The sequence below is a fragment of the Eutrigla gurnardus genome (assembly GCF_963514095.1).
Source record: "Eutrigla gurnardus genome assembly, chromosome: 8".
Lineage (NCBI taxonomy): Eukaryota > Metazoa > Chordata > Actinopteri > Perciformes > Triglidae > Eutrigla > Eutrigla gurnardus.
Genome location: NC_139922.1, coordinates 24776051 through 24803689, shown reverse-complemented (window position 1 = coordinate 24803689; position 27639 = coordinate 24776051). Strand labels below are relative to the sequence as shown.

Here is a 27639-nt window from a genome sequence, read left to right as displayed (position 1 = left end):
AACACCTGAATACTTCCTCAGTGTGGTATTAGTACTTTTACTGCAGTACAACACCTGAATACTTCCTCAGTATGGAATTAGTACTTTTACTGCAGTACAACACCTGAATACTTCCTCCACCTCTGCAGCAGACAGACAGTGTGGTATTAGTAAGTTTACTGCAGTACAACACCTGAATACTTCCTCATTGTGGTATTAGTACTTTTACTGCAGTACGACACCTGAATACTTCCTCAGTGTGGTATTAGTACTTTTACTGCAGTACAACACCTGAATACTTCCTCCACCTCTGCAGCAGACAGTGTGGTATTAGTACTTTTACTGCAGTACAACACCTGAATACTTCCTCAGTGTGGTATTAGTACTTTTACTGCAGTACAACACCTGAATACTTCCTCAGTATGGAATTAGTACTTTTACTGCAGTACAACAGCTGAATACTTCCTCCACCTCTGCAGCAGACAGACAGTGTGGTATTAGTAAGTTTACTGCAGTACAACACCTGAATACTTCCTCAGTGTGGTATTAGTACTTTTACTGCAGTACGACACCTGAATACTTCCTCAGTGTGGTATTAGTACTTTTACTGCAGTACAACACCTGAATACTTCCTCCACCTCTGCAGCAGACAGTGTGGTATTAGTACTTTTACTGCAGTACAACACCTGAATACTTCCTCAGTGTGGTATTAGTACTTTTACTGCAGTACAACACCTGAATACTTCCTCAGTATGGAATTAGTACTTTTACTGCAGTACAACACCTGAATACTTCCTCCACCTCTGCAGCAGACAGACAGTGTGGTATTAGTAAGTTTACTGCAGTACAACACCTGAATACTTCCTCAGTGTGGTATTAGTACTTGTACTGCACTAGAACACCTGAATGCTACCTCAGTGTGGTATTAGTACTTTTACTGCAGTACAACACCTGAATACTTCCTCAGATTGGTATTAGTACTTTTACTGCACTACAACACCTGAATACTTCCCCAGTGTGGTATTAGTACTTTTGCTGCACTACAACACCTGAATGCTTCCTCAGTGTGGTATTAGTACTTTTACTGCAGTACACCTGAATACTTCCTCCACCTCTGCAGTCCTGGTTCCGGCAAACAGAGTCGGAGTGAGACCTCTGTGACGTCGCCTCCTCTGTGACGTCTCCTCCTCCCCCGTCTCCGTCTCCTCCTCCGCTAGCGTTAGCCTGCTAGCTAGCCGCTCAGGTAAACATGGCCATGTCGCAGGCTCTGTCCGAGGAGGAGTTCCACCGGATGCAGGTGAGATACGACGGCAGGACAGGTGTGGCGTGAACACAGCACCTGTCGAGAGGCTCCACCAGGTGTGGAGCATCACTGTCAGGGGGGGGCGTTAGCTCGCTCATGCTAACCCGTTAGCCGCGTTTAGCAGTTAACGGTGTCCGGCGTTAGCTCCGCAGAGAACTGTGTTGGTGCTGACGTTTTATTAGTTTAAGTAATGTGACGTCCGTCCGAGCTGACGTATCGATCCGGTGGATCATTAACTCATTAGACGTGTTATTGTGATTGACAGGTCACGGCTAGCACAGTTAGCTTAATTCAGCTAACTCCCTTATTTTCATCTGTGAGCTAACAACTAGCATCCACGGGATGGAGTCACGAGCTAACAGACACACACACACACACACACACACACACACACACACACACACACACACACACACACACTTAGATGCTGTTGTTGTGTGTGCACACGTCGATGTTTGTCTTTTAATTGGGTAAAGTATTCAGGTGTTGTACTGCAGTTAAAGTACTAATACCATACTGAAGAAGGATTCAGGTGTTGTACTGCAGAAAAAGTACTTATATCACACTGTCTGTCTGCTGCAGAGGAGGAGGAAGTATTCAGGTGTTGTACAGCAGTAAAAGTACTAATACCTCACTGAGGAAGGACATTCAAAACCTGCCTGAAGTAAAAGTACATAAATGTAGTTATTAACAACCGTAATTAACATTGATTGTGCAGTAAAATGTTTTACATCTGATGATTCTGGATTCAATGTACATGTTTGGTACGGATGCTGGAAATCCTTGAAAACCCTTGCATTTTAGTGTGTGTTTTCAAGGTTTGAAAAGTGCTTGGATTTAGAATAAAGTGCTTGAATGTGCTTGAAATGTCTGTTCTATGTGATGACATATATATACATGATATAACAGAGAAAAGAAGATCTCCATATTTGAGGAACTGAAAACAGCATTTTCTGACATTTCTGCATGAAAAATGACTTTTGATGATGAACAGATGATGAAAATAGTTGGTGATTATATTTCTGTGGATCTGTTAGTGGAATTAGTTTTCCTTTCATTTGTGGTCCTTCTGTAAAAAGCTGTCTCCAAACATCATGTTGGTTGTTTAGAGGACAATAACATCTCATTTAATGTGATGAACAAGTGACATAATAAGTAGACTCAGACTGAATACTGACCATTGGATTGATACAATTATGGAGTTTACCACAGCTGGAAGGTGCTGGAAAAGCATGGAAATGCACCTTGAAATGCTTGAAAAGTGCTTGAGTTTGACTCTGAAGAAGGTGGAGGAACCCTGTAACTAGATTTATGCATTGTGTGTGTGTGTGTGTGTGTGTGTGTGTGTGTGTGTGTGTGTGTGTGTGTGTGTGTGTGTGTGTGTGTGTCTTGTGTGTACAGGCTCAGCTGTTGGAGCTTCGGACTCAGAACTACCAGCTTTCTGATGACCTCAGGAAGAACTCAGCGGGTAAAAGGCCTCTCTGTTTTCTGACGATGATGATGTGTTCTGTTTCCCAGATACAGGCTAAGCCCCGCTCTGGTTGTATACAAGTCTATGAGAAAATGAGCCTACTCCTCTCTTGATGTCTTATCTACGGCGGCGTATGAGGGCCACTGTAGTGGGGGGGGGGGGAAGAGCCGAGAGAGGTGGCAAATTTGCGATTGTTGCCATAGTAACAACTGGTGTTAGCGGAACCAAGCAACTTGTAAATATATCGGCTATGACAAGTGAAAGCTACTGCTAGCATCTTAGCCTAACCGCCCCAACAAATAAACACCCATAAGATGACAATTTGTCCTCGTATAAATAAAACAAACAATAAGCATCAACATCATCACCCTAAGGACCTTAACGAGGCGTTGTCACACGTTTGGATGGATTCATTAGAAACATAAATGTACATTCATGGGAAGTTAGCTAGCATAGATGCCGGTTGTTAACATCGTAATAAACTCCCAAATTTGCAACTTTATAAACTCTTTTTTTCTCTGATTATTACCCCCCTGTCTCGGCTCTGTTTTTTTTAAATTTATTTATTTTTTTACAGTGGCCCTGATACGCCGTCAGAATTAACATTGTAAACATGAGTTTATGGTCTCAATCTCAAGTTTCAGTCTTCTTCAATCCAGCATGATGCTCATTTAGTACATTATGGTCCATTAAGAGTCCACCAGACCAGAAAGCAGGGGATGCTTTAGGGGGCGGGGCTTCCTTGCTGATTGACAGGTCCATCTACAGTCCAACAGAATAGTTTTGTTGAACTGTTTGATTTGACGAGGCGTTGGCTTGTTTTCTTCACCACGTGAATAATTGACTTGTGTTTTACATAATTTACGAGTCAAACAGCGGATTTAGTCAAGTTACACTGAGAAGAGTTTAAATACGGTGACATCATGATTATTGAATGGTAAATACGAATAATTGATCAATGATGATATTGTGGTGTTTCAGAGCTGAATGCCGTCCGTCAGAAGAACCTGGTTTTGGAAAGAGATTTTGTCAAAGCGCAGAAGGTAAACAATACTTTTATTATAAGAAAATATTTACATATATTATTACTATTTACTTAAAAAAAAACGGACAATGTTTTATATTCTTTTAATAAACAAATGCAACTTTTGCAATCACCGTTTCTCTGATTTCATCACTCAACAGATTTAACTCCTATTCATCACTTCTGCTGTTTATTTTCATTATTTAAATATTGTTTTTTCTTCTCAGGCTTTGAATAAGAGCAAGAAAGCTCAGGTGAGTTTTCCTTCTTATAATTTATATTTTATAATTGTTGTATCTAGATTTTTTACATTTTATTTTTACAGTGAAATCCTTCTGTCTTTATAAATTCTCTCAGCTTTATCATATGATTTTATTTTTGTCTGCTGCAGCATTAACAGAGTATGTTGTGTGAGATGATTGAACTGTGAGGATTCGTTATTTATTATAAGTATTTATCATTATTATTTCGTAATCAGCTGTTTGTGTGTTCAGGAGGTGGAAGCGTTGCTGAGTGAGAATGAGATGCTTCAGGGGAAACTTCACAGTCAGGAGGAAGACTTTCGGCTGCAGAACAGCACGCTGATGACCGAACTCTCCAAGGTAACGCATACTTGTAGTAATCTATTACTTTGGAGTATCTCACGCTGCGTCGCCTTGGCAACCTCACTGCTCCATCAGCAGCTCACAGGAAGCATTCAGGACGATGGAAGTCATGCTTTGTTAGGTCTGTCTGCAAGAACAAAAGATAACTACTTTTAAAATGCTGGTTTTCTGAATTTAGTCTGGTTGATGGGTGCTAGGCTATGCTAACATTGTAGCTCCTTCATCAACACTCCAAATAAGCAGAGACCTTGTTGTTTGGACCACAGACAGTCTCTGGTTTCTCCACATAGTCTGGTCTGGTCTCTGGACTAATGTGAGCTACTATCTAGACCTCTGGGGGACCACAGACAGGCTCTGGTTTCTCCAAATAGTCTGGTCTGGTCTCTGGACTGATGTGAGCTACTATCATATCTGAAAACCAACCCCTTTGTTTCCAGCTGTGTACGCAGATCGAGCAGCTGGAACATGAGAACCAGGACCTGAAGACCGGAGGATCGGCCTCAGCATCCGGCCCCCCAGCCAGCCAGACCTCCAGTCCTGTAGACGGAGAACTGCTCCGCCTGCAGGCAGAGAACTCCGCCCTGCAGAAGAAACTCAAAGGTCAATACACCTCAACGACGAGATGAACATTTAATCCAGAATCATTTTGATTATTGAACTCATCGTTTCTGTTTCCAGCTTCTTAATAACGTAACGATAAACAAAATGCTGGTTAACTAAAATGTTACATTAAAAAAGCTATATGAATATTTATATTTATTATTAATAATAATAATAATAATAATAATAATAATAATAATAATAATAATAATAATTTGCAAAGATATAAAATGTAACTTTTCCACATTAAAAAAATAACTAGAGATTTCTGCTGCAGCGCTCCAGGAGAGCAACGACAGGAGCAACCACAGCGTTACCGTGGAGACGGATGGGTCGGCCCGCGCCAACGGAGTCTCTGATGTCACCGGAAAAGGGGAGGAGCCGGCAGCAGAGGGAACCAATGACAGACTGCAACAGGTGAGCGTTTGTCAAAGGAGTGCATCAGGTTTATTCAACGTCTCCGATAAAATGAAAACTGTACCTCTATGTTTAACTCTTACTTTATCAAAGTAATTTTGTCTCTTTTCAGCGTATTGTGTTTTTAAAGGAAAACACCACCGCATTTCCATACTGAACTATGTTCTGCTCTGATCTTAGACGAGGTGATACATACCTCCCTCTCCTCTGTGCGTGCACTCAATGGCTCTTGCGCGCACTCCGCGCAGCGCTAATTTGCTAGCATGTAGCTTGTCCCAGTATATTCCTTAGGATCCAAAGGGGGGTTAAGTTAGAAGCGACCAAGCCAGGGCTCCAGAGTGCGACCATTTTGGTCGCATATGCGACCAAAATTTTTACGAGTGCGACTGAAAAAAATTGTAGGTCGCACTGGTGCCCCTAACGCTGCTCGGGTGAAAAAAAAAATCATAAGCGCAGCATCTCTTTATGTTCTCCTGACGGTATCGTGGTCTAAACCAATAAGAGACGGAGCTCGGGCGGGTCCTTGACTCTGATTGGCTGTGGTCCTTTTCACTGCTGTAAATTGTGTCAGTTCGAAAATGCGAGCGAGCAGAGCAGGTACTCTGAGCGCTTCGACGCTGAGCGCTTCGATTTTCTTTGAAAGTGAAGAGAGTCAGAAAGCCTCGCCCCGAGACTAATTAAAAAGCCCAAAAATATGCCTTCAGACAGGACTGGTTGAAGCAATTTCCCTGGCTGATGTACGATGAAGAAAGGGACTCAATGCACTGCATTTATTGTCGGGAGTGCGGTCAGCATTTGGCCGGTAATAAATAGTGCGTTTGTGGAAGAGTCAACAACATTTCGCATCGAGACATTGAAAAAGCGCAATATGTCCAAAAAGCATACTACATGCCGTGATAAGTGTGTTAATAAAGTGGCCCCTCATCCAGCTGCATTTCAGCGTCAGGCTGTATCAATCACGTCCGCTGAGGAATCTGAAATGATTATAAAATTCAACGTCGCATACAATATTGCAAAGGAGGAGTTGCCGTTCACTAAATTTAAGTCCGAAATTATTCTGATGAAAAAAATGCCGACACACTAAAGAACAAGACAGCTGCGGAGGTTGGAAACGCCACGTACACGTCATTCATGACTGACGGCGACACAGACGTCTCTACGAAGGAGTGCGTTATTGTCTACTGCCGCATTTTGCATAAAGGGAGGCCGGTCAACATGTTAATTGGACATGTCCGGTGGAGCATGGACACGCACAGTGTTTGAAGGCCCACATTACAGCATGAGAGATCATGAATAGGAAATTGTATAGTAGCCTATTCCTAATATTATTATTAAAAATGAATAGCCTAAGTAAAAATATAATTAGGCTAGGCTAAGATCACATAAACAGTTTTCCATTTGCAATCTATAGACTAGTGACCTGTATGATCTGTTTATTTTTGAGGATTTTTTTCTGCCACAAAGCAAGCATTTACTGCGCTTGGGCATCAGTGTGCAGATTGGCTGGAGAAAACGGTTCCTCTGGGTGCTGATGGTGCTGCAGTTAACCTAGGCCATAAGGGGGTGTCGTTATGTAAAAGGAGAGCGATAAAAAGGTGACTTTTTGGTGTTAAAGGCGACGCGATGAAAAATGTGGGTGCACCTAAATTTTGTGCTGGTGCACCTAAAAAAAAAAGTTAGGCGCACCAGTGCAACCAATGCAAAAAGTTAGTCTGGAGCCCTGGACCAAGCACTTCCACGTTGTCCCTATTTAAATACGGTTACGTGAGTAGTTACACGACCCAAGTTTGGTTACACAAAATGAAACATGCCAATTTTTCTAAGCGGATAACAAGGATAACTATATAGTATGGCGGAATAACAAGTGGAAGCACTTCGACGTCGGCGCAGTAATATCTTCACTCAAAACATGACGGGACTATATACCTTCTGCTTGTTTTCACAACCCTGTACGATGCACGTTATAACCATGATGTTTGATTGTTCACAAACTATCTTACTACAACCTGATGCTTCCTCAGCTGTGCACAAACTACTACAGGTAGTGCAGGCGACGGCGTGCCGGTCACGTAGGTTCTATTGACGGAAGTAAGAGGGGGAGCGGAGTGATGATATTACTGCGCCGACGTCGAAGCGCTTCCAGTTGTTATTCCGCCATACTATATAGTTATCCTTGTTATCCGCTTAGAAAAATTGGCATGTTTCATTTTGTGTAACCAAACTTGGTTCGTGTAACTACTCACGTAACCGTATTTAAATAGGGACAACGTGGAAGTGCTTGGTCGCTTCTAACTTCACCCCCCTTTGGATCCTAAGGACACGCTACATGCTAACAAATTAGCGCTGCGCGGAGTGCGTGCAAGAGCCATTGAGTGCACGCACAGAGGAGAGGGAGGTATGTATCACCTCGTCTAAGATCAGAGCAGAACATAGTTCAGTATGGAAATGCGGTGGTGTTTTCCTTTAACTTTGCACTTTTTACCTCTGTATGTCGTTATGACTCCTGCGTCGTATATAAATAAATTTCACCTGCGTTCATGAACGTTTCTGTGAATGTTTTCTATGTTTTCTATTAGACCCTTATAAACCAGAACGTAAGATTAAAGGTACAAAGTCATTGAGATCGTTTGGAAACAATTGTGGTTATTTGAGATTATCTGTCTGTCTAAAACAACGTAACGTAATCTTGTATCCGACACATTACTACTGTTAAAATAGTTCAATTAATAATATTCTCAGTGAGAAGGATAACTGGTAACGTCTGTCTGAATCAGCAGATGGAGATTTTAAACTGAAGTCTACAGGTTATTTTAATAACCTCTCAGTTCTAGTCCTAGTTCTGGTCTTGGTTCTGGTCCAAAATGTGATGGTTTCTGTGTTTTCTCTGGGCCGGCAGACGGAGGCTCAGCTGGAACAAACGGAGAAGCAGCTACATGGTGAGTTTACGCCTCGTTACTTTATCAGGCTGTTTCCCTTTTATTTATCCGTACAGTAAACTGAGTCTAAAGGAACACACTGACGGGTTTTTTTTTTTTTTTTTGCAGTCCCTGAATTTGCACACAAATGCGTCTCCGTTTAAATGCAGGTTCTGTGCAGGAATTTGGAGCAAATTTTGATCCTTTTCTGTGCAAATGAGCTTCACTGCAAAAACCGGTTTTAATTCCTCTGCAGCTCATTCGACGTCTCCTCTTTCTCTGATTACACAGACATTCAGGCTTTTCCACGTGAGACGGAGCTGTCGGCTCCGACGGCGTATCAGGGCCACTGTAGAGAAAAAAAAACAAAAAACAAACCAGAGCCGAGAGAGGGGGGCAATATTCAGATGTTTGGCGTTGTCATGACAACAAGTGAAAGTTACCGCTAGCATCTTAGCCCAACCACCTCCGATCAATAAACACCCATAAGATGACAATTTGGCCTCGTATCAATAAAACCAACAATAACCATCAACGGGAAGTTAGCTAGCATAGATGCCGGTTGTTAGCATCGTAATAAACAATCCAAATTTGAGACTTTTTTTCTCTGCATATTGTCCCCCTCTCTCGTTTTTTTTCCTACAGTGGTCCTCATACGCCGTCGTAGTCATCAGCTTTCACTTTATCTTCAGCATCATTTGATTAATCCATATCAATGAATCAGTAAATAGAGACGGTGAATCCAGCTGTTGTTTATTCTGAATATGTTCCTTCGGATGGATACCAACACCGTCAGCGTCGTCCTTTTTTCTCAGGTTCTCCACGCCGATCGTTTACCCCCAGTAACACAGCTCCACCTCCCCGTGTGTTCATGGCAGGTTTTTCTTCCTTCTGGACGTTTGATTTGAGATTTAACGTTGCAGCTCCGTTAAAAGCGTAGAGCAGCTAGCCGGCTCAGGGCAGACACACACTACCGGCAGAACCAGGTTCTCCCGATCGGCTCGATGGTGCAGATCAATGTTACCAATCAGGAGTTTTACCCTGATGTTACTTAGGCTCCTAAATCAACTGTTTTCTGGCAAAGCTGCAAAGCCAAAACTCTCTAAAGAGATTCAGTTCCCCAAACAGGACTCCCGCTGTAACAGCTGACGGGTGTTGGAGGTCAGGGAGGTGTAACTGGCGTCTGTCGGGGTCATTAAATCATGGTTGTAGAAATCTGAACTGAATCTGAAGCACCACCATAATCTCCTTTTTGAGCCGTTTAAATGTAAAATACAGTTCATGAATGAGTGCTTTTGTTTTTTGAAAACACCTACACACACACACACACACACACACACACACACACACACACACATACTTTGTACAAAAGCTAACTGTATTGTTGCATCCCTATTTCTTTGTGAAACAATTGTTGTGTTAATTTACTGTTGTGTTAAATTCTGACTGTGACACAACGCGTCCATGATTGTGGGTTGACGAATACGACTCAGACGTTGAAGTAACAAGTGTTTACGTCATGGTGTCTTACAAATGACGTGAATATGTGGATGTTTTCTGGAAGTCTTGCTGCGGTTGTATTATGGCGTTCGGATATACGCGCCGCCAGTGAACGCGCCACATTAGACGTTTGACATTGCTGCTCGGCCAGAACAAGAAGCCAAGAAGGACTTGGACTGACATCCGAGTCCTCCAGGGAGACGATGGTGTAGTGTGTGTCTGGCCTAACGGACTGCCCCCTGCTGTGTGCGGCGCCCCCTTTAGGCCTGTCAGAGAAGAGCGTAGAGAAGATTGTAGCTAAGCAGGCAGCGCTAGGCTGGTCGGCTGCTCTCTGTCCAATAACTCACTGCTTTGGACCAGAGCTGGAGATGGCACTGAACACCGAGCAGGAGGAGAAGAGGCTGCTGAGGGAGCAGATCCACAACCTGGAGGTGCTGACACACACACACACACACACACACACACACACACACATGCACAAACGCACACACATGGCCCCACAACGCACAGTTTAAATAAGATTACATAAGTTTACAACCGTTTACATAAGTTTACACACCTTTTCACCAGTTTACATACATTTACACCAGTTTAAATAAGTTTACACAAGGTAACATGTTTAAACAAGTTTACACCAGTTTACAGAAGCTTCAACTCTGTAAACCCTCATTCATAGTCACGAAACAGCGTTGAAACTAGTTTGAGCGTCTTTCCCTGTTCACTTTGTATTACTTCTTATACAATTTTTATTTGTCTTTTTTACTTCAATTTACTTTTTTAGTTTTACTTATATTAATCAAATTTGTGTGTGTTCTAGAGGAAACAAATTAATTCATGACAGGAACTTAAAGGGCAGCTGGAGAGCAGCAGTGAAATGTCAGAATGTACCAGAAGCTCTTTAATCAAGTTTCCATGGAAACTCAGTTTGTGTTTTGTTGTACAGTGATTCTTTTTTTGTTGTTCTTTTTTTAAATGTTTGTTTTTGATAATTAATTCAGTTTTTCTCCTGCACTTTCTTTGAAACTTAAATTATTTTTTTCTGATGTTTATATAGTTCTAATCAGCTTTTTTTATACATTTGTTTTATTCATTATTTACATTGTACAATCCTCTTCTACTACAATACGAATATATAAACGGACATGGCAGCGATGCACTGAGAATCAAATAGGAATGTAACAAATAGATTTGATCAGATTTTGCTCAAGTTTCCATTGTAAATAAATAAAGGATCCATATATATAAAGAAAATATTCCCCAAACTCCATAACGTTACACTAGCACGATGACAAGTTAATTTAAAAACTTAAGCGACTACATCGACCGACACAAGACGTTTTTTTTAAACATCATCATGAGTGTGAACAACGTTTGTCTCCCGACTGTCTTCAGGCGTCCAAACAGGCTGAAATCACCAAACTACAGGAAGAGATCACAAAGGTAAACGTTACCTGACAACGGGGACATTTGATTGGTCGATTGATCGAGCTACTGACATGATTCAATTTCGGGGGAAAAAACGACTTTGTTCTTACTTTTAAGCACGATGAACAACACAACACTTAAAACCCCAGTGAGTCAATAATGTCTGTGTTGAGGATGATGAGATGAGATGATTCTAACTTCCTGTCTGTCTCTCTTCCAGCTGTCTGACAAGCTAAAGAAGAAACAGGAGAGGTGAGACGGAGAGCAGTCCAAGTAGAGACGCCCTCTACTCTAGTACAAGTACACATACTTTTGTTCAAAGTAAAAGTACTGATTCAACCTACACGTGTACAAATACAGGCTCTGGAATGTACACAAAGTACAAAGTAAAAGTATCACTATGAAGTACATTTCAAGTATAACTGAATCCCCGTTGTATTAATATCATAATACTCTATAAATTCCCCTCAAATGCATTAAAACGAAGGTAACCAGCCTGTTTATAAAATGTGAGGAGTAGAAAGTGCAGATATAAGTTTTAACATGTCGGGACGAAAAAGTACAAAGTTGTCAGAGAAATAAATACTCCAGTAAAGTACAGATACCTGAAAATACCACTAAAGTACAGTAAGGAAATATTTGTACTTGGTTACTTCCCACCTCTAAGATGCCAAGAAGGTTCACCCTTTCCTCCTGGAGGGTTGTCATGGTAACAGGAAGTTGGGATTTTTATGTTTTATGTGTTTTAAGATCAGAAAGTCGATAAAGAAAATCTGAATTATTAAGTTTGTGTTTTTCTAGTTTTCAGCGTCTGCAGGGAGAGAAGGAGGCTCTGTACAACGACAGCAGGTCAGTACTACTACTCCTACTGCTACTAGTACCACCACTACTACTACTGCTCCTGGCAGCTACTAGTACTTGCTAGCACTACTACTTACCACTGTATTATTAAATGTTGTCGTCTATTGTTTGTGTGTCTGCAGGACGAAGATCGATGAAATCAACCAGAGGAAAGAAGAAGAGCTGAAGGCCACAAACATCCGCATCCAGAAACTACAGTCGGACGTTGTGGCAGCCAATCAGGTGAGAGGAAGTACCGCAGTGAGAGTAGAAGTACCGCAGTGGAGAGAGTCGGTTGAAGTACAAGTACCTCCAAACTGTGTGAGTGACCTGAGTTTGTGTTCAGGTGTCGGCTGAGCTGAGGGAGCAGCTGCAGAGCAAAGACCGGGAACACGAACTGGCTGTGCACGCCTTGAAAGACCAGGTAACACACACACACACACACACACACACACACACACACACACACACACACACAGAAGCTGCGGGTGATTTTTAGTAGGAATGTCTGGTGTTTTCCTGCCTGCTGCTCTGCTGTGTTTCTGACTTTTTCCTTCTCTTCTTCCCCTCTCGTCCTTCTTCTTCTTCTTGTCTTTCTACTTTGCATTCTTGTTTTTGATCCTTTGGTTGTGTCTCCTCTGGTTTACATTTCTACTGTCTTTTCTTTGTGTTTCTTGCTTTCTTTATTGCTGCTCTCTTCTTGTCCTGTTTCTCTCTGCTGCCCCCTTCCTGTGGTGCATTGGTACTGCAGGTAGCCAATCAGAGCGCAATCAGTCAGGAGCAGGTGGACAACATCCTGCAGGAGAATGATGCTCTGAGGACAAACCTAGCAGCTCTAGAACAGGTAATAAACCTGGGGAACCTAACTTATTACGTAGAACCATAACTCTTCTTCCTCTCTGAGAACTAACCTAGCAGCTCTGGAACAGTAACCCTGACCTCTGAAGAACTCTGAATCATATCTAGAACCTTGCCTGTTCTCTGAGTCTCTTACTTCCATCTCATCTGCTTCACTGAGAAGACTGCCTTCTCGTCTGTTACTGGTGCTAGTTTTTCACGCAGCACAAATGCACGCAAATAAAATAAATTGCCTCCCGCAAAAGTGATTTTCCGAAACACAATATAAAAAAAATTTAAAAAGCTTTATCTGTTCTGGTGAAGTGAATGCGGTTTCTTGATGCAGATCCAGACGGTGAAGACGCAGGAGATGAATCTGCTGCGTGAGCAGCAGGAGGCGCTGACGTCCGAGCTGCAGCAGAGGCGAGCCGAGCAGGAGAGTCTGCTCAACCAGAGAGACGACCTGGACTCTCAGCTGCAGGTAAGAGTCCACGTCAGTCCACATCAGTCCTCTACGGTCCTCGTTTTTAGTTTTGAACATATTTTGATCTTTATCGTGATAATAACATGAATCACCATGATTGATGCAGGATAACCGTGACATGAACGTTGTCATGCCGACACACACAAGTGATACAGATGCAGCTTCATTCGTCGATGTTCAGCAACTTCCCACACAAACGTCTCATATCCACATTAGAGGCCCCACGACATTCGGAGCGAGGAAACTAGAGGAGGGCCTAGATCTAATAAATGGAACTGGGCCTAACGTTCTGTTCCTCTCTGTGAATTCAGGAGTCGAGTTTCGCCAACAGGAAGTTGTTGGAGCAGTTAACGGAGGAAGGACAAGAGAAGGAGAAACTGCTGAGAGACCTGGACGAGGCCAAGAAGGTACACACACACACACACACACACACACACACACACACACATAAATACACGCACAAACTAACTAACACTGTGTGTGTGTGTGCAGACGGCAGAGAAGAGGAAGACCATGTTGGACGACATGGCCATGCAGCTGAACCAGGAGAAGAGTGACCACAAGGAGGCGCTGTCGGACCTCAAACTGCAGCATGAGAAGGAGGTGAGACCAGCAGACAGGTCTGCTCTCTGTTTCTCCTTCCTGTCTCCTTACATTTCTTCTTCTAATGAAATGACCCCCCCCCCCCAGGTCCTGGGTGTGAGGGCCCGTTATGAGAAGGAGCTGCGAGGCCTCCATGAAGACAAGAATCGTTCAGAGGAGGAGATCAGACAGCAGCTCAGAGATGAGAAGGTAACCAGAGACACGTTATCTCTCCACATATTATTATCATATTATATTATATAGTATTATAATGTGTGTGTGTGTGTGTGTGTGTGTGTGTGTGTGTGTGTGTGTGTGTGTGTGTGTGTGTGTGTGTGTGTGTGTGTGTGTGTGTGTGCGTGTGGAGGCCCGGACCAAGGAGCTGGAGGGTCTTCAGCAGCGCGTGGAGGACCTGCAGGCTCAGGTTCAGTCTATGGAGGGAACGAAAGGCTGGTTCGAGAGACGCCTGAAGGAGGCAGAGGTCAGTCCACCTGCATCACACAGCTGTTGGGGGTGGGGTGCATCGTGGGTAATGTAGGCTCCCAAGCTCTGACAAGAAAAAATAATTTATTTCTTGATAATTTGTTCTCTGTGCAGGAGAACATGGAGAAGAACTCTCTGGAACACCAGGAGGAGATCCAACAGCTGGAGAAAGAACACACACTTCAACTGGAGGTACACACACACACACACACACACACACACACACCAGACATGTTTCAGCAAACAGTTTTATTCATTTAAATATTAGTGTGTGTATTGAGTGTGTGTGTTTCTAATTAAAGCGTAGTGGTCTCCGTGGTAACGGCGGCAGGTTAACAGCGTGTTAGCAGCAGATCAGGGTGGAGGAGGCTCTTGTGAACGCTGACAGTCTGTCGTAGAGACTCTGAGGCTTCACACAATCTGTTGGCGTGTTGGTGGAGAACATCCTGCACAAACCAGACCTTAAGAGATCATGTGATCCCTGAAAGATCCTCAAAGATCCGCAGCCCGACTGTGATAATTGCATGTGTTTTAATAAGGTAATATGCAGATATGTTCCATGGAGATGAGGCTAAAACAAGGAACGTTTGGCAGAAAGAAACTTTAAACGTCGTCACACCGAAGTTTACAAGCTCACGAAGAAAGCTGAAAAAAAAAAACATAATTATGAGGTGACATGATATAAAACGTGATCCCCAAACAATTAACTCTGCACACAGAAACACATCACCTTCCTCATTATCAGCGTCCGATAACGGACCAGCAGAGCGCGACCCGCCGTGCATCATGGGAGAGGTGGGCGGGGGCGTGAGGAGTGTGCTCTGAGCCGATCAGATAAAGGCGTCTGACTTTTGAGTCCCTCTGAGGAAACGGTTCCTCCCGGAGACCCCAAGAGACCCCCGGACCCTGATTACTGGTTCCGTTATCTGCTGCTGGAACACCAGCAGGAGAACCTCGTTAACCAGGGAGGCTCTAATCCAGATTCAGGCGCCGCCCGCCGCTCCACGTCTGACTCTGATCGGTTATTAAGGAGAAAATCTATTCCAACTCCTTCTCATTTGGTTCCTCGTGGGACTAAATGAGGCTTCATGCGTCTGCAGCCACATTTAGATTTCCAGTTTCTGTAAACAAGCATCCACATCTCTTAGTTTACTGTGATCGGTGTCAGCGTGCAGCTCCAGTTTAACAAACCGGCTGATCTCAGAACAGATCCCACCTGTAAATGTTAATGCTGCTGCTCCGCACAGTCCAGGATTTAAATCTTCTCCTCCTCCTTTGTCTTCTTCTCCCTTTTCCTCCTTTCTACTCTTCTCTTTTCTTTTCTTCCTCCTCTTCTCCTTCTTCTCCTCCTCCTCCTTACAATGTAACACCTTGAATCTTTATATTTCACCAAACAAGACCATCACTGTCCGTCCGTCTGTCAGTCATCGTTATTAGTCTGACATCTACACGCTTATTATGTTTTTCTGTTTGTTCAGTGTGATAGAATATGAAAACAAGAGTGTGTGTGTGTGTGTGTGTGTGTGTGTGTGTGTGTGTGTGTGTGTGTGTGTGTGTGTGTGTGTGTGTGTGTGTGTGTGTGTGTGTGTGTGTGTGTGTGTGTGTTTTCCTGTAGAATGGTGTGTTTTCTTCTCTCACTTTAGTGAAATGAATTAGACACAGAAGATTAGAGGGAATTAAATGTAGTTATCTAAATGAATCCCTCCGTCGGCTGGATTAAGAGTGCAGCGGTGGAGACGTGGCGTCTTTTAAACCTTTTCCTTTCACCGGGAGACACAATCAAGGTCCTACTAGGCGTCGCTGGGGTCTTAGAGGGCCCACGGTGGTCTGGGTCTTGATCGTGGTCCTCGTGTGTCTCTGCAGGACAAGCAGTCGGCGGTGGAAGCTGTGAAGCAGCAGCTGGTGGAGGTGGAGAAACAGAAGGAGGAACACAACGACACCATCGGGAAACTCAAACAGGTAAATCAACCACAGGCTGCAGGAGTAGGACTACAAAGATGGCTGATTGAATGAGCATCAAAGGTATTACAGGTTTCATCCAGAGACTAAACTCCAACCAGTGCTCTCTTTGCTAAATGCTCTTTCTCTCATCTCTGAGCTTCAAAGGCGTCTCACTGCACGTCAGGTCTCTGATACGAACCCCGCTGGCCTCTCAAAGGTCTCGTGTGACCCCCCATCAAATCCAGAATCCAGTCCAGGATTGATGTGTTACCATGAACGAGTCACGTCTTCACGGTTTCTGTCCTCGATGGTTCAACGAGGATCTAAAACCTCCCTGTTTCAGTCTTTCATCTCTGACTTCATCAACGTTTCTGTCTGCAGGAGATCAAGGACACGGTGGACGGGCAGAGGATCCTCGAGAAGAAGGGCAGCGCAGCGGTGAGACAGGGTTCATACTCCTACCGCAGACAGACAGACAGGCAGGCAGGCAGAGAGACAGACAGACAGACAGACAGACAGGCAGGCAGACAGACAGGCAGGCAGGCAGACAGACAGACAGAGGATCCTCGAGAAGAAGGGCAGCGCAGCGGTGAGACAGGGTTCATACTCCTACCACAGACAGGCAGACAGACAGGCAGGCAGACAGACAGGCAGGCAGACAGACAGGCAGACAAACAGACAGGCAGACAAACAGAAGGACAGACAAACAGAAGGACAGACAGAGGATCCTCGAGAAGAAGGGCAGCGCAGCGGTGAGACAGGGTTCATACTCCTACCACAGGCAGGCAGGCAGACAGACAGACAGGCAGACAAACAGAAGGACAGACAGACAGACAAACAGACAGGCAGACAAACAGAAGGACAGACAGACAGACAGGCAGACAAACAGAAGGACAGACAGACAGACAGACACAGGATCCTCGAGAAGAATGGCAGCGCAGTGGTGAGACAGGGTTCATACTCCTACCGCAGACAGACAGAGAGGCAGAGGACTGATGGACAGAGACAGACAGACAGACAGACAGACAGACAGAAGTGATGGAATAAAGATGAGACGGAAAATATTTTTAGATTAGTTTAAGAGCAACCGTGCACAGAAAATAATAATTAGGACGTAAATCTCTCTCTCTCTCTCTCTCTCTCTCTCTCTCTCTCTCTCTCTCTCTCTCTCTCTCTCTCTCTCTCTCTCTCTCTCTCTCTGTGTGTGTGTGTGTGTGTGTGTGTGTGTGTGTGTGTGTGTGTGTGTGTGTGTGTGTGTGTGTGTGTGTGTGTGTGTGTGTGTGTGTGTGTGTGTGTGTGTGTGTGTGTGTGTGTGTGTGTGTGTGTGTGTGTCAGCTGAAGGACTTGAAGCGCCAGCTGCAGCTGGAGAGGAAGCGAGCAGACAAACTGCAGGAGAGACTCCAGGAGATCCTGACCAACAGCAAGACCAGAACAGGTACACCAGCACACACCTGTCCAAGACTCTGCATGTGTGATGTCACCGTGATGTCACCAGGATGTCGCAGCCATCACAGTGTCTCGGTTAGAGTCTTGAAAACGTTTCAAGTCACAATCAATGAGTCATGTGATCAAACTATTTACACATTCATGTCTGATTTTGATGATTTTCTGTATTTTTGGATGAAATTAGTTGAAAAAAATGTAGATTTCATACCTCCATGTTTGTAGTCCTGGTATTTAAATCCACCTAAACGGACGGATTCCCCCCTGTATTTAGATACACACACACACACACGCACACACAAAGACACACACACACACACACACACACACACACACATTTATGTACACACACATGTACGTACACGTGCACACAAACACATGTATAAACACACACGCACACATGTATGTACACACACACACACAACCGCGTTCAAATACCTGATGGGTGAGGCTGTTACCACGGTTACATATGTGTTTTTAAGGCAGGTTTTGGTGGTCGGGGTGTTATAATCAGATTAAAGTACAATTTCATGTTCCAGATATTCAGACAGATGGCTCATTGTGTGTGTGTGTGTGTGTGTGTGTGTGTGTGTGGTGTGTGTGTGTGTGTGTGTGTGTGTGTGTGTGTCCTAAGTGGCTGAGATGTGATTGTAACGTGACCGATGGTCCGATACCCGTGCTGACCCAGGAGGGTCTGGCTCAGTCCGGAACCTGCTGTTCAATATTTAATGCAGCGCTCTGATTCCCAGAGCTGACGTGGACACACTGGCGTCTGCTACACACACACACTCACACACACACTCTCTCTCACACACACACACACACACACACACACATACACCTGCACTGTCCCTCATTTAGTTTGTCTCCAATTTACCTGGATAGTTTTAATTTTTTTATCCACTAAATGTAATGTTTCTGTTGCATGTCTCTGTCTTCCTTTCTTGGACTTTTATTAACACAAAGACACACACAACACACACACACACACACACACACAGTGGGGCAGGGCGGTCCTCAGCATCATGTATAATCTATAAGAGGTGATGAATGTTTAAAAGGCTCCTCTGCACAAACCTGAGAATCAGACATTTTAAAGTAGCCTCCTTATCTCTCTGCCCACTCAATGCACCTGCATTAAAGGGACGGTCTGCTGCATTAAAGGGACAGTCCATTGGCTTAAAGGTACAGTGCATTGGTTTAAAGGGCAGCCCACTGGCTTTAAGGGACAGTCGGCTGTCTTAAGGGGACAGTTGCTTTAATTAAATGGACCGTTCTCATCTTACATTGACTGAAAGTGCACATAAATATCTTAAAGGGACAGCCTATTGGCTAAAAGTGAGTCAGTCTTCTTAAAGGGACAGTATCTTTGCTTGTTCTTCATGCACAAAAAAATGCAGGAAATAATACATTTAGCGTTTTCTTATTTTTAATCGACTAATTAACGAATGAAGCGTCTAATCAAAGTGACAATCGACAGATTATCAGAATATCTTGATCGTCCTCTCTCTCTCTCTCTCGCTCTCTCTCTCTCTCTCTCTCTCTCTCTCTCTCTCTCTCTCTCTCTCTCTCTCTCTCGCTCTGCAGGTCTGGAGGAGCTGGTTCTGTCAGAGATCAACAGTCCCAGTCGGACCCAGCAGACCGGAGACTCGTCCTCCGTCTCCTCCTTCTCCTACAGAGACATGATGAAGGAGACTCAGCCAACCAATCAGAACAAGGTGGGCGGAGCCTGAGGCGTCAGCGGTGCCATGAATACATTTTGTCGCTGACCCCTCCGATTGTGACAGCCGTTGCCACGGTGACGTGCTGACGCGGTGATTTTACATTTATATGAAGTTCTGTAGCTTTGAAGGTGCTCTGCTGTTATTCATAGCTCCGTCAGCGTTTCATGTTTCTATTGATAGAAACACCGGAAATAGAGACGACGGGTCACTGAATGTAGCCCCGGATTCTGTCAGAAACGCCAGTTTACTGCCGGCCTTCGGTCGTCATTGACAACAGTGATGCAGTTGTGTGCCTCTGTAAAGGGGAGACTTGTGGGTCACCATAGAAACAGCTTGCAGCTTTTTTTCTATAAACGTGTCGTTTCTTGCTGGATGTGAATATTTCTGCGTACTGGACTCCAGAAACGGTCTTGAGTTCCATAAAGTTGATCTGACTGGAAAGCTGAGACTCTTGTGGATCCAATGAGTCCAGTTTCACTCATGTCTCTCTTCTTTCTCTCTTGGTCTCCATAGTAACCAGAACATTTGCCTCTAACATAATGAGCCGTAGTGATGAGTAATAGTTAGCCTGTGGATCACTCATGCTAATCGTTGTTTTTTTTAATAAAAGTTGTTGCATTTATTTGTTTTCCTTTATTTTTAAATATTCGTTCATGTGCTGCTTTTTTTTATCTCTAACCGTAGCAAGGAGTTGCTAGCTCGCTAACTAGCCAGCATGCTAACTGAGTAAAACGGAACAACTTAAAGTTGTATAAATAAAGTTTTCTCTCCCGACAGTCTGGAGGAGGAAGCCCTCAGTCGCAGCGTCCCGCTGAACTCTCCGACGACGAGGTTGGCGAGTTGTTCCAGCGCCTCGCCGAGGTCCAGCAGGAGAAATGGATGCTGGAGGAGAAGGTGAGGGGAACGGGCACGGCGTCCTTTAACGGGTCACTTCCTCCGTTTATCGCTCCGCTCAGTGCCTCGAGTCCTCAAGAACAAGTTCAGCATGTTTGTCGAAGGATGCTTAGGTTTTTGGATGCATTATTAATATCCTGCAGCATTCAATGGTCCTGCTGTTTCCATGCTGAGGTCCGGGTCTCTGCTGAGGTCCGGGTCTCTGCTGAGGTCCGGGTCTCTGCTGAGCTCCAGGTCTCTGCTGAGCTCCAAGTCTCTGCTGAGGTCTAGGTCTCTGCTGAGGTCCAGGTCTTGCACCAGATCTCTGTGGTTTCAGCTTTTTGAAAATAAAGTTACATTTAGCTTTTTTTTCTTTCATATTTATGAAATCACTTTTGTTTTTTTCACATTAGAGACCAAAATGTGAGATAATTAATTTCCAAAAATAAATGAATGAGTAGTGTGTGAGTGTCGGAGGTAAGTATTTATTTATTTTCTATTCCTGTGCTGTTCACGTTAACCTGCACATCTATTAATAAGAATACGAATATTTGATGTATTTATTTATTGTCATGGCAGGTTTATTCCTCCAAACTCTTCCACGTCTTTGATCATCAAAGTTTGACGGCGGGAACATTTGTGTGTATTCACGTCCCTCCCGTTAGCGTTCTAATGAAGTACTTTACTTTTAGTTTTTAAATGTTTGTTTCCTCCTTCAGGTGAAACATCTGGAGGTCAGCTGTTCATCGATGGCTGAAGATATCTGCAGGAAGAGCTCCATCATAGAGACCTACGTTATGGACAGCCGCATCGGTAACACACACACACACACACACACACACACACATCACAGTTTATTTTATATATATATATATATATATATATATATATATATGAAAAAGAAAATACTACAGTCAAATTAGGGTTCAAGGGTTATGGCTGTTCACCAGGCAGGAAGGGACTGATGAAATGCAGTTGCATCATGGGACATGTAGGAGGCAGAGACTCGGACTGTTCGTTTCTCACAAAACCCCAAATTTGACTGGAGCCCCTCATCACTCGAGTATTATTTATTATTCATCATTTGTTAATTATTATATTTTAGGTATTTATGTTTCAATCATCCTGCTACATTTCTACATTTTTATGATTTATCATTTTAAATGAATATCAGGCTGATCAGACTGACAATTGACATTATTTAAAAAATCATTGTGAACTGAATCCTTATTTATCGAGCGTTCTGTACAAAATTAGAGGTAATAAAAAAAGTGTGAGTCAGCAGGAAGCTTGCCGACTCGGCGTGTCGTTTATCTGACAATGACACTTCATTACAGCCACTTTAATGTACCACTTCAATTACCTGCGGAGGTTTACGCGAACCCAGACGGGAACCAATCAAACACAATCAGTGTGTATCGATGAAGCACTCACACTTTTCTTCGTCCTTCGGAACTCCTGAATTATTACATTTAACGTTTAATCTCATTCTCTGTTAATTCTTTTGAACTCTACGTCTCTCTGAGCCTCTGACGTTCAGCGCTGCTATATTTAGCTGCACGACGACGCTGTGTGTGTTTGTGTGTGTGAAGTGTTTTTAATAACTTCTCAAACTATCAGCTGATTTATTCTGCAATTAAATGTGCTCCTGCTCCGTTATAAGGCCCGTCCCTGCAGACGTCCACATTAGAGGTAAAGCCACATACTGTTTAAAAACTCTACATTAATAAGAACACCAGTGGGGTTTTTGGCCGGACTCTGGCTGAGTAAGTAAGTTAGTAAGTGACTGATCAAGTTGCACCATTGGTCAGTGGAGTGACCTATGACGTCATCGAGGGGCGTCGCTCATGAAGCTGCATTCACAGTCGTCAGAGCAGCAGAAACGGTCGCGTTCAAGACCCGACGCAGACACGCAGACGTCACTGCTTTCTGACACTCTGTGACACTAAATAAAAAAACTAAACACTGTTGTTGTCATGGCGACAGCCAAAATGCCTAATTCGAGGCTTCCAACCCCTAGTTCCTCTCCTCCTGTCTCCTTCCTCTCCTCCTCAGTTCTCCTACTGTTTTCAATTTCATGTCTGACTGGTTTAATTCTGCTCCCTCTCTCCCCCATTAGCACTGTGATAATGGTGAATCTAATGGGCAGTAAAACGTGTGTGTGTGTGTGTGTGTGTGTGTGTGTGTGTGTGTGTGTGTGTGTGTGTGTGTGTGTGTGTGTGTGTGTGTGTGTGTGTGTGTGTGTGTGTGTGTGTGTGTGTGTGTGTGTGTGTGTGTGTGTGTGTGTGCGCGTGTCTCCAGTGTTGTACATTTAGTTAAAACTTGTGGTGAAAACTCGATTGTCACAGTAACCTGCTGCAGCGTTACTAGGCAACAGTGTTTGATCAGTGGATAGCAGTTTGGCGGTTTAATGCCTTGCTTCAGGGCACGTCAGCAGCTGCTGCTAAAATACTCCAGTACAAGTACATGCAAACGTAAATGTAGTAAAAGTATTCAGGGTGCTCGTTAGAACCAGAGACGTGTCTACTTCAGGGTCCTGGTTAAACCCAGAGACGTGTCTACTTCAGGGTCCTGGTTAAACCCAGAGACGTGTCTACTTCAGGGTCCTGGTTAAACCCAGAGACGTGTCTACTTCAGGGTCCTGGTTAAACACAGACGTGTCTACTTCAGGGTCCTGGTTAAACCCAGAGACGTGTCTACTTCAGGGTCCTGGTTAAACCCAGAGACGTGTCTACTTCAGGGTCCTGGTTAAACCCAGAGACGTGTCTACTTCAGGGTCCTGGTTAAACACAGACGTGTCTACTTCAGGGTCCTGGTTAAACCCAGAGACGTGTCTACTTCAGGGTCCTGGTTAAACCCAGAGACGTGTCTACTTCAGGGTCCTGGTTAAACCCAGAGACGTGTCTACTTCAGGGTCCTGGTTAAACACAGACGTGTCTACTTCAGGGTCCTGGTTAAACCCAGAGACGTGTCTACTTCAGGGTCCTGGTTAAACCCAGAGACGTGTCTACTTCAGGGTCCTGGTTAAACCCAGAGACGTGTCTACTTCAGGGTCCTGGTTAAACACAGACGTGTCTACTTCAGGGTCCTGGTTAAACCCAGAGACGTGTCTACTTCAGGGTCCTGGTTAAACCCAGAGACGTGTCTTCTTCAGGGTCCTGGTTAAACCCAGAGACGTGTCTACTTCAGGGTCCTGGTTAAACCCAGAGACGTGTCTACTTCAGGGTCCTGGTTAAACCCAGCGCTGGCTGCTCTGTGTGAGGCTGTAAGTCAACATGCAGGTAAACACAGGTAACAGGTGTTCAGCTGTTAAATATTTACCGTCTCTCTGCTCTGTCAGCAGCTGACTTTCATGTTCTCTGCAGCTGCTGACACATATAACACACACACACACACACACACACACACACACACACACACACATGGTCTCAATCTCTAGTTTCATGTCTTTTTCAATCCAGCATGATGTTCATTTAGTACATTATGGTCCATTTAGAGTCCACCAGACCAGAAAGCAGGGGATGCTTTAGGGGGCGGGGCTTACCTGCTGATTGACAGGTCTCTACCATGCTACTGAGCTACTAAGATGATTTTTACACTTAGCTGTAAAGTTGAACCTTGAATCGTGAAGCTAACTTTGTTAACAGCTTCACACCAGAATCCACAGTAAGGATGCCGCTCTGGGATCAGATCCACCTGTCGCTCCTCCGCACTCCAAATATGGTCACTTCCTCCACCAGGATGCCCCTTAGTCTTTACCCCTGGTGTTGTTATTTTCGCCTGCTTTCCTGTTGATTCTGGTCCTAACTCGTCTCCTCAGACGTGTCGGGGGGTGCTGCGGTCGGAGGTCACGGAGGTCATGGAGGCTCCCAGGGGGAGAGAGGAGGTCTGGGCTCGGTCCTCAGAGACCTGGTCAAACCTGGAGACGAGAACCTGAGAGAGATGAACAAGAAACTGCAGAACATGTTGGAGGAGCAGCTGACCAAGAACATGCACCTGCAGAAGGTAACACACTCACTGACGCACATAAAACACACTCGCTCACACACACACACACACACACACACACACACACACACACACACACACACAAATGCATAAAACCCACACACACATAAAACACACATGTAATACTACTACTACTGTCTCTCTCTATAGGATCTGGAGGTTTTGTCCCAGGAATTAGTCCGTCTCAGTAAAGAGAGCAGTCCTGGTGGCGGTTCAGCCGGGTCGGGATGAGACTATCACTTGGATCTGTCCATACCCATTACCTTCCTTCTCACTACTGTTTCACCTCAGCTGGAAGGTGTGGGATGGGCTCAGACTAACACCTGGAACCAACATTTCTACCTTTCCCCCCCATTCCCTGCGTTCGTGACCGCAGACCCACGCTTTCGGCTTCGACTAATGTCTGGAGCCTCCAGTCTGCCTGCTGGGTTATGACTAATCGCTGGAAGCTGTGTTGTTTCAGAAACAGTAAGTTTTAAAGATGCAGAAGACCAGATGAAATGGAAAGGTTGGTCCCAGCTCATTGTTGTTGCTTTTGAATGTACTGTAATTAGACTGAACCACTCAGTTCCCCCTGAGTCCTGGCTACGACCTGGAAAACATGCATTGTAACTGACTGTAAATCTTTACATTCACTGCTTTCTGTGTCTGAAGGTGATTTCACCTTTTAAAAATGACCTGTTGGGTCCTGGCTATGTCCTGGAAGACATATGCCTGGCATCTTAACTCAATTAATTTTATTGTTTTCTGTGTGCAGTAACGCTATTGTGATCTGGCTATTTCCTGGAATTCCTGTAATGCTTAAGTACTATCTACCCAGGGTGTCTGTCTATGACCTGGATCTTTGGAGCAGTTGAGTTTTTAAGATTCATTCTTCACCTTGGAAAACTAACAAAAGATCTCCTTACTCATTTACCTTCCCGAGCTTTCAGCCACATCTCATGACTTTCAGCAGTTTTCTCCGTGTCATGGCGATGTACTTCAGATGAAGGCCATGAGATGTGGTTGAAAGTCAGTAGACTTTTTAGTCCCGCTGCGTTTCCTTCTTTAAGACCGCTCAGTGAAGATGAATTGAATCGTGGCTCCTAAATGTCAACCAAGCCGACCACAAACCAAATATAAAAGATATTTACATCACAGGACATTAAGACCTGAGGGCTCAGACTATTAGCTGATTTCAAACACCATCATCGTCTGTATGTTGTGTTCAGGGGTCATTATTTGGAGGTTTTAGTCCGAAGACAATGTGAATTTATTTGGACATTTTATAATAAATAATACAATTTCATACATTATTAAACATTCAACATTATTAAAATGACTGAGAAGGTGTTATTACTAGAAAACCTTTAATATTCTCTGAGAATCTGAAGTCATAAATTTACAGGAAAAAAAATATTTATTTTGTTTTTGTAAATCTTCACATCGGAAGGTTGGATCATTAATTAAATACATTAGCATTAATTTATGTTCATAAAGGAATAAATGTGTTTATGTCAATGTAAGGACCTTCGCTCAGCATCATGCGATGAACGGCAAAATGGAAACTAAAACGTCCCTTTGCTTTGTTTGCGTTTCGTCTCCATGGCCACGTCTATATCTTGAATCACATGAACTGTAATTTATCTTGCACTATTATTCATTTTTCGGGACAACAAATGGTGCAGAAGGAAAGCTTTGGCTCCTGCTGGTGCTGATCCATCTGTTGGGCTGGGTCTACTTCCTGCTTGAATATTATTATGACTGTATCTTTAAATCTGTTCTCTGTTTTAAAAAAAAAAAAAACTTCTTGACAGGAAGTGATGGACAAACACTTCCTGTCTGCCTTTTTGTTTATTCCCTTGAATTTTTTTGTTTTTGCTACATGAGACCTGACAACGTCCTGGACTGAACCTCTGGTGACTGGGCTCTGACTACATCCTGGACATCTTGCTATGTGGCAGGCAGTGCGTTTTCTGTTTGACTGCCTGTACATTCTGATTTATTTCTGTTTGAGAGAAACAAACTCGGTCTGATGTGAGTCTTTGAAACCGCGACTCATTTTCGGTGCAGCTTCTCCTCGCGGCATTATTGCGTATGTAAACGTTAGAAATCTCACAATGTACAAGACGGATCTCATTTAAAGCTAAAAAAAACCGCTGCACTGAGATATCGGGATCAGTCTATGTGCTGGCAGTAACTCGGCCTGTTGCTTTGTTTGGTTTGTAATGTTTGAATCTGTAAATGTTTATATTCACGCTGTGATGCGACTTCTAACTGTATGAAGAATCAACAATCTATTTATGAGACTGATGATGGTGATCATGACGCTAATTATTGTAACATTGAGAAAATCTGATAAAACTGTCAATGACGAAGCGTCTGTGGTTTTCTTGTCTGACGACGACTTAATAATATATATATATAATTATTATATATTGCTATTGATATAGTATTACTATATATTATTAATATATATTATTTATTATGATATATTATAATTATTTATTGTGTTTTGGTTTCTGTTGTTGAATTGACTGAATTATAAATAGTAAGTTCAGTTTAAAAGGTACAGAATTCTGAACCAGAACCGAGCGGGACTCTGCCGGGCTCGGTCTACATCCTGGACTTCATCGAAAGTTGAGTGAAGTTTGGTTTCCTTTTGTCCAAATATCAAACTTACCCACAATCCTCTCTGTTGGCGTTGATTAGAACTCGGCCTAGAGGTTCAAGGCTCATGGCCGCCTCGCTCCACACTAATTAGCTGAGCGGAACTTCCTGTCCCGCAGAGAGACGGGCTGATTAGAGAGGTGGCGGGGTCCGCCTTAACGAGATAGCGCGTGATTGGCCGGTCGAGGGTTAATTGAAGGAAGTCGCTGACGAGTTCTTACAAACGTGCTTTTAATTAAAAGAGAAGCTCAGAGGAAACATGCTGCTAATACAGACTGTCTGCCTGTCTGTCTCCACCTGTCTGCTTGTCTGTCTGTCTCCACCTGTCTGTCACCTGTATCCCCCTGCCTGCCTGTCTGTCTCTCCCCTTGTTTAATATATATATATGTGTGTGTGTGTGTGTGTGTGTGTGTATATATATATATATATACAGTGGGTACGGAAAGTATTCAGACCCCTTTACATTTTTCACTCTTTGTTTCATTGCAGCCATTTGCTTAAATCAAAAAAGTTAATTTTTTTTCTCATTAATGTAC

General features: G+C 43.7%; 1 protein-coding gene across 3 annotated transcripts; it reads left to right on the top strand.

Moving 5' to 3' along the window:
- Nucleotides 1-1130: 1130 nt before the first annotated feature.
- On the top strand, nucleotides 1131-26811 carry gripap1 (GRIP1 associated protein 1). 3 transcript variants are annotated; one of them, XM_084014917.1, is made up of 29 exons: nucleotides 1131-1276; nucleotides 2684-2750; nucleotides 3735-3796; nucleotides 4005-4031; nucleotides 4272-4379; nucleotides 4820-4982; nucleotides 5260-5399; nucleotides 8296-8335; nucleotides 10079-10245; nucleotides 11207-11254; nucleotides 11460-11491; nucleotides 12041-12088; nucleotides 12223-12322; nucleotides 12426-12503; nucleotides 12831-12923; nucleotides 13263-13397; nucleotides 13712-13807; nucleotides 13893-14003; nucleotides 14091-14192; nucleotides 14350-14463; nucleotides 14580-14657; nucleotides 16329-16424; nucleotides 16788-16844; nucleotides 17742-17841; nucleotides 19437-19567; nucleotides 20351-20467; nucleotides 21166-21259; nucleotides 24267-24451; nucleotides 24605-26811. In XM_084014917.1, the coding sequence occupies exons 1-29, from the start codon at nucleotides 1229-1231 to the stop codon at nucleotides 24683-24685; spliced, it is 2718 nt and encodes a 905-aa protein (XP_083871043.1). In that variant the 5' UTR covers nucleotides 1131-1228; the 3' UTR covers nucleotides 24686-26811. The 3 variants fall into 3 exon arrangements, with proteins under 3 accessions (XP_083871043.1, XP_083871044.1, XP_083871045.1); XM_084014919.1 differs by having other exon boundaries at nucleotides 1132-1276; nucleotides 10175-10245; XM_084014918.1 differs by lacking the exon at nucleotides 12831-12923.
- The last annotated feature ends 828 nt before the right edge of the window (nucleotides 26812-27639 follow it).

Excerpts from the sequence above, each read along its gene's own strand:
- gripap1 (XM_084014917.1), top strand. The coding sequence starts at position 1,229 with ATGGCCATGTCGCAGGCTCTGTCCGAGGAGGAGTTCCACCGGATGCAG. Across the intron at positions 1,277-2,683 it reads AGGAGTTCCACCGGATGCAG|GCTCAGCTGTTGGAGCTTCG; the intron begins GTGAGATACGAC and ends TTGTGTGTACAG. Across the intron at positions 21,260-24,266 it reads CGTTATGGACAGCCGCATCG|ACGTGTCGGGGGGTGCTGCG; the intron begins GTAACACACACA and ends TCGTCTCCTCAG.